The sequence below is a fragment of the Anguilla anguilla genome, chromosome 17 (genome assembly GCF_013347855.1).
Source record: "Anguilla anguilla isolate fAngAng1 chromosome 17, fAngAng1.pri, whole genome shotgun sequence".
Taxonomy (NCBI): Eukaryota; Metazoa; Chordata; class Actinopteri; order Anguilliformes; family Anguillidae; genus Anguilla; species Anguilla anguilla.
The window spans coordinates 31,056,841-31,063,410 of NC_049217.1; the positions used below are offsets into that span (position 1 = coordinate 31,056,841).

The 6,570-nt window shown below is 51.1% G+C and overlaps 1 protein-coding gene across 1 annotated transcript in view; it reads left to right on the forward strand.

Annotated features, from left to right (window-relative positions):
- The first annotated feature begins 4,870 nt into the window (after positions 1–4,870).
- The window catches only part of LOC118217185 (RNA binding protein fox-1 homolog 3-like), a 13,360-nt gene continuing 11,660 nt past the window's right edge, over positions 4,871–6,570 (forward strand). The window contains exons 1-2 of the mRNA XM_035399009.1: positions 4,871–4,964; positions 5,236–5,351. Of these exons, the coding sequence (XP_035254900.1) occupies positions 4,871–4,964; positions 5,236–5,351 (210 nt within the window). The remainder of the gene's footprint in view (positions 4,965–5,235; positions 5,352–6,570) is intronic.

The window sequence follows — 6,570 nt, forward strand, 5'->3', positions numbered from 1 at the left end:
CTGAGTTTGATGTAATGTCTAATTTACAAAAATAATGTGTTTACATAATGTGCCAGGGTGTTAAATTATTGATATTTTGATTGTAAGTGTTGCCTGCCAAATTTTAGATTTACAGTTCAAAACTGTTGCTGGTTAAATGTCATTTGAAGTGAATAAACAGCAATGAGGGGTCTGGAAGAGGGGATTGCTGCCACAAACAATCAGAGGCATTTGAGTTAGAAATCACAGCCAAGGCATGTATTTTCTTAAGGAGAAAGGTGTGGGATTTTTAGGAGGTGCCAGCATTTCCGGTACCCTTCCACAGGGTCTGCTCTCTCTGTCCTCTCCCAGGATCTTCTAATTAATAGCCCTGAAATTCAGTTGCAAGGCGGTGAGGTGTGAATATGGAGGATTACAGTGTGAAGCCCTTCGTCCTCTGTCTCTGTGCATCTTCTGTGAGAGAGCGTGACACTGTGGCTGTGTGGGCATAGCATCATTTTTAGATGTTTTTCTTTTTAGGGTGGATCAGTGTGGGTTAGGGGCCTGGTTTGGGGGCTTTTAGGGTGGATCAGTGTGGGTTAGGGGCCTGGTTTGGGGGCTTTTAGGGGGTGCACATTCAGCCCCATTTTTTGGGAAGGCAGAATCCTGTGGTAGTGGGAGGGGTAGTGACAGGAGAGTGAGGCTTCATGAATCCCTTAGGGGGCAGAGCCATCACATGTCATCTGTGACTCGCTGCCATGAAGCAGAGGGGGCGGAGCCTTGGCTGGTAATCTGTGACTCATGAAGCAGAGGGGGCGGAGCCATAGCTGGTAATCTGTGACTCATGAAGCAGAGGGGGCGGAGCCATGGCAGGTAATCTGTGACTAATGAAGCAGAGGGGGCGGAGCCATGGCTGGTAATCTGTGATTTGCTGCTATGAAGCAGAGGGGGCGGAGCCTTGGCTGGTAATCTGTGACTCATGAAGCAGAGGGGGCGGAGCCTTGGCTGGTAATCTGTGACTCATGAAGCAGAGGGGGCGGAGCCTTGGCTGGTAATCTGTGACTCATGAAGCAGAGGGGGCGGAGCCATGGCTGGTAATTTGTGATTTGCTGCTATGAAGCAGAGGGGGCGGAGCCTTGGCTGGTAATCTGTGACTCATGAAGCAGAGGGGGCGGAGCCTTGGCTGGTAATCTGTGACTCATGAAGCAGAGGGGGCGGAGCCATGGCTGGTAATCTGTGACTCATGAAGCAGAGGGGGCGGAGCCTTGGCTGGTAATCTGTGACTCAGGAAGCAGTCACGTGTTTGGCGTGTTAGCGTGTGGATGCACACGGCTGTCTCGCAGGGCCAGGTGAGGGGAAACCTGTTCAGGCTGAATCCTCTCTGACGATCGTCCGGGAGCCGATGAGGCTGTAATTATCAGTGAGATACACGGCTGCTGCATTGAAAGACTCAGTGACCTGTTACCTCATTTTCCCCCTTTTATTCTTTTTATTCCACCATGTGAATTGTTTCTCTCCGGCTTCCTCCTCTCCCGATCCACTCGTCCAATTGCGTGTTCAGTTTTAAACCGCCTCTCTTTCTGAATAGAGTCAAATTACACTGGAAAGAAAGCAGCGGATTCTTTTTTTGAACAATCTGCGGCAGTTTTTGGCGTTCATGTCAATTCCTTCAGCTTTTGTTTCTCCCCCATTGTCGTGCATAAACAGCAAATTTAGCAAAGACGTTGCGCCCAGGATTTTGTACTACATCCAGGTTTGAATTGCTGGTTGCGTCCGTTTGAGTGTTTGTTTAGTCGCCTTTTGTGCCGTGGAAGCTAATCTCTCCCCTTTCCGTGTTCCCCAGAGCCTCCCATGCAATGAATGTGTACAGATGATCTGAGAGACGGGGGTGGGGGGGGGCCCCCCAGCGGAGATTTCCTCTGTGGCCAAACCTGACCTTTCATAAGTGACCCGATCGATGCTGCGCGGCGCAAGCGATTTTCTCATTAACTAGCTGCAGTTAAAGAACGAGAGTGTTTATTCTCATGATCCCCACTCCCAGCGTCCTGAGACAGACCTCTGTGCCCCACGCCGGCGTTTGAAATGAAGAGAGCTCCCGCAGTCGGCTGTCTTGGCCCTGTGGAGATGATCTTTAGCGAAGGGTAAAGGGGAGGTCTGGCCTCCCTCTCCGACACTATCAATTAAGCTGACCTTTCACCCCCCGGCGCCCGTCAGGACCTTCCACGACACGGCGCCAGGGCCCCTCTTCTGCTGACAGGAGGGGCCAGTGTGACTGTTTCCATGGCGACCCCCCCCCCCCCCCCCATCTCCCCCATCCTGTCAGCTCTCCCGTCGGAACCTGAGTTCAGCAGTTGGCTGTGTGTTGGTGTCGCTCCCTTGTTCGTGAGTCAGACTCGGAGCCAGCGCTCTGCTTCCTGGGCTGGATGACGGAACCTTCCGGATTGTGATTTATTGGCCTGAATTTCAGCAGATAACTGGCTGCTGGGAGCGTGCGGCTAATTAACTTAACGTTTGTTTTTTAACGCGCGATTGCCTCTCGATCCGCACCGCATCGGCCAGTGGTTTCTGTTTTCATTTTTGATGCTGACGCGGACGGTGGTGCGCCACTTTACTGCCTATTCCAGTTCTCCAGAGCTAATTTAAGGTGCAGCTATAGGCTTCGTTCTGGGTATTTTCAGCCTGTCTCCTGTTTCCATGTGAAGTCATGTGCAGTAATCTCTCTCTTCTCCATGACTTCCGCTCTCGCCAAACGTGTTTACCCTAGTGTGTGAGCTTAAGCCCGTTGATATTTAGCCGTCTGCTGTCATAAACATAACTCAGTCATGAAACGGCCGAAGAATAATCACCCGTCGGCCCTTATCTGTCTCCGCTCAGAGTAAATCCTCTCGCTTCGCCTCTTCCATCATAATCGTATGATTAATCGTAGTTTCAATGCCGTGCACAAATTTCTCTTTGAGGGAAATAAGGATCTGCTGAGCGGAAGGGAAACAAACGGAACGTATTTAACGTGCTCGAGCAGGCCGCTGCTGTTCTTGGCACTGCGGTCCGGTGCTGATTTGGCTGACCGCGCGCAGGCATGTACGCGTGCGCACACAGCGCCGTACGGGGGAGATTGTGCCCCGGGACCCTGGTTTGGTGTCCCTCTGGTTCAGCTCAGTCCTGTCTTATCTGAAAAAGGTGCTGTGATGGCTGCAGGTTTTTGTTTTGGCCCAGCACTAAGAGGCCTTAGTCTACTTATCAAGGTTTTCACTGAAGACCTTGATTAGTTAATTAGTTGAATCAAGTGCTTTGGTGCTGATCTAAAACAAAAACCTGCCCTCACATTGGCCGTTTCCGGATAAGACTGGACATCGCTGCTTTAGCCTGTCTTTGCTGGGTGGCATGTTGTGTGTTGGGATGTTTTTATGTATTTCTATATTCTAGACGGTTTTCCCTCCCCAACACCTGAATGTTATGTAATGCTGACAGCACACTTTCATTCAAATTAGATGCCATCTGTAGGTCTTCATTTCACAATGGTCTGTGTTGCTTGTTTGTCTGTGCTGCTAGTTTGTCTGTGCTGATAGTTTGTCTGTGCTGCTAGTTTGTCTGTGCTGATAGTTTGTCTGTGCTGCTAGATTGTCTATGGTAATAGTTTGTCTGTGGTTCTAGTTTGTCTGTGCTGATAGTTTGTCTGTGGTTCTAGTTTGTCTGTGCTGCTAGATTGTCTATGGTAATAGTTTGTCTGTGGTTCTAGTTTGTCTGTGCTGCTAGATTGTCTATGGTGATAGTTTGTCTGTGCTGCTAGTTTGTCTGTGCTGCTAGTTTGTCTGTGCTGATAGTTTGTCTGTGGTTCTAGTTTGTCTGTGCTGCTAGATTGTCTATGGTGATAGTTTGTCTGTGGTTCTAGTTTGTCTGTGCTGATAGTTTGTCTGTGGTTCTAGTTTGTCTGTGCTGCTAGATTGTCTATGGTGATAGTTTGTGGTTCTAGTTTGTCTGTGCTGCTAGATTGTCTATGGTGATAGTTTGTCTGTGGTTCTAGTTTGTCTGTGCTGCTAGTTTGTCTGTGATAATACTGCTGTAAGATCCCAGGTTGTTGCAGCCGCTGCGCAAGCTTCGTTCTGAAAACCGTGGCAGAATCGCTGAAATTCAGTCTTAATAACCCCCATCATTAGGGAGATGGGAATCACGGGTCATTAATATTGTTAATAACTTTTCCCCCCAAAATGCCAGAGGGAATGGGGGTGATTTAAAAAAAAAAAAAAAAAAAAAGTTCTGCACTGCATTGCAGTTAATTACGCATTTGTGTTCGATGGAGTAATGAATCAGAGTTAAGTTTGTGTCTTAATAACGGGAATTAGGTACTGATCCGCCAGGCTCCAGCGTCAGCAGGGGGCGCTCTCACTCTCCCCTCAGCACAGGGCAGTCTCCCTCTCTCTCTATCTCTCCCCTCTCAGCAGGGGGCGCTCTCTCTCTCCCTCCCTCTCTCTCCCCCCTCCCTCTCTTTCACTCTCTCCCTCTCTCCCTCTCTCTCTATCTCTCCCCCCTCAGCAGGGGGCGCTCTCTCTCTCTCTCCCTCCCTCTCTCCCCCTCTCTCTTTCGCTCTCTCTCTCCCCCTCTCTCTCTCTCTCTCTCTCCCCCCTCAGCAGGAGGCGTGCTCTCTCTCTCTCTCTCTCCCTCCCTCTCTCCTTCTCTCTCTCTCTCTCCCTCTCCCCTCAGTGGCGGCTCTGGCGTTTCTTTCATGTGATGCATCAGCTCACGCTCTGCGGGACAAAAAAAGAGAGAGAGAGAAAAATGGATTAAGAAAACAAAAAAAGAGCCCTGTCGTCCCCGAGCCTTGCGTAACAGGCTCTCCTCCTCCTCCTCCTCCTCCTCCTCCTTTTCGGCAGTGTGACTCATTCTGCGGGACTCCTTCCTCCCCCAAACCCGCGCCATGCGACTGCGGGCCTTTTCCAGAGCCGGCTCCACTCCGGCTCCACTCCGGGTCCGCTCCGGTTCTGCTCTGGTTCTGCTCCGGGTCCGCTCCGGTTCTGCTCCGGTTCTGCTCTGGTTCTGCTCCGGTTCTGCTCCGGGTCCGCTCCGGTTCTGCTCCGGTTCTGCTCCGGTTCAGCTCCGGTTCTGCTCTGGTTCCACTCCGGTTCCGCTCCAGTGCCACTCCGGTTCCGCTCTGGTTCCGCTCTGGTTCCACTCCGGTTCTGCGCCAGTTCTGCTCCGGTTCCACTCCGGTTCAGTTCCGGTTCTGCTCCGGTTCCACTCCGGTTCTGCTCCGGTTCCGCTCCGGTTCCGCTCCCTCTGCAGCTGGTGTGGGGAGCGGCGTGAGAGTCGGGATTCTGTCCCAGCGCTTCACGCTCACAGCACAGGGGCAGAGACGGGCAGACGCGCTCGGCGGCCTGAGCTGCCGTTTCCTCGTTTCCGTAACGAATGCATTTCAGAGTTAAGAGACGTCTGGCTCTCTTTTTAAAACTTTTCCCTGCGTTCTCCCATCCTGTCACTGTGGGGCAGGAACTAACTGGCAGTGCGTTGGCTGAGATCTGCGATGCGCTTTTCGTGACGAGGGGGCGGCTGGTGGGAGAGGCGCAGGGTGGGGGCGGGGGCGGGGGTGGGGGTGGGTTCCTCAGTGCGGATAATATGATTTGGCTTATGGTAGATATTTATTTGCCATCCGGTCTGTCAGCAGAAATGTTTGTGGGGGGGGGGGGGGGTCTGTTTTTGTGTCACGTGGATGCAGCCGGATTCAGGCTTGGCCCGCTGTTAGAGCGGGGGGTGGGGGGGGGAGGGGTGGCAGAGGGGGAGAGGGGGGGTGGGGGGGAATCACTTTAGAGTCCTCAGGACTCGGTATAGAGCCACACGAGCCTCAGCCCCCCCCCCCCATCTCCATCTGTCTTTCCTCACTGTATACTTTACACATGCAGTACAGTACATACATACATACATATAATAAGTATGTGTATGTGTATGCGTATGTGCATGTATATATCTATGTATGCGTGTACACATACACACACATCTATCCCTCTCTGTCTGTGCCTTCTCTCTCTCTCTCTCTCTCTCTCTGTCTTTCTCTCTTCCTCCCCCCCCTCTCTCTCTCTCTCTCTCAAAGACTTTCTAGACTTTCTAATTTGGATAATGGACATTTCTCCTAATAGAATGAATACCTTCTTTTTTTGCCATTATTTCAGAGTGATTTTGTCGATGACACGTACAGTAACATGAGACTCTCCCTCTCTTTCCCCTTTCTCTCTCTCTCTCTCTCGCTCTCTCTGCTGATGTGCAACCCTTTCTTGGTGAGGGCCTGTTTATGGTGTGCCTCAGAAGCAAGTGTCACTCACTGTAGCCTGTTGAAGAGACTAATGATGGTGAAGAAATGAATAAACTTTAATTTAAAAAAAAAACTTAATATGACTTCTTTCCCAACACAGAGGAGAATAGAGGACACCCCCCCCCCCCCGCGCCAGTCGGCAGAGTTTTTGTTTAAAAGCACATACTCAGTATTCATGGAGTGTGTCTGGGGGGGATTTAGGATATTTGTCAGAATGCGTTATTAGGTTTCCCTGTAACTGCCTCAGCAGATCTGCGTTTTTTCCCCACACACTAACGGTGGTACCGTCTGCACACAGCGCGGTGTGGCGATGA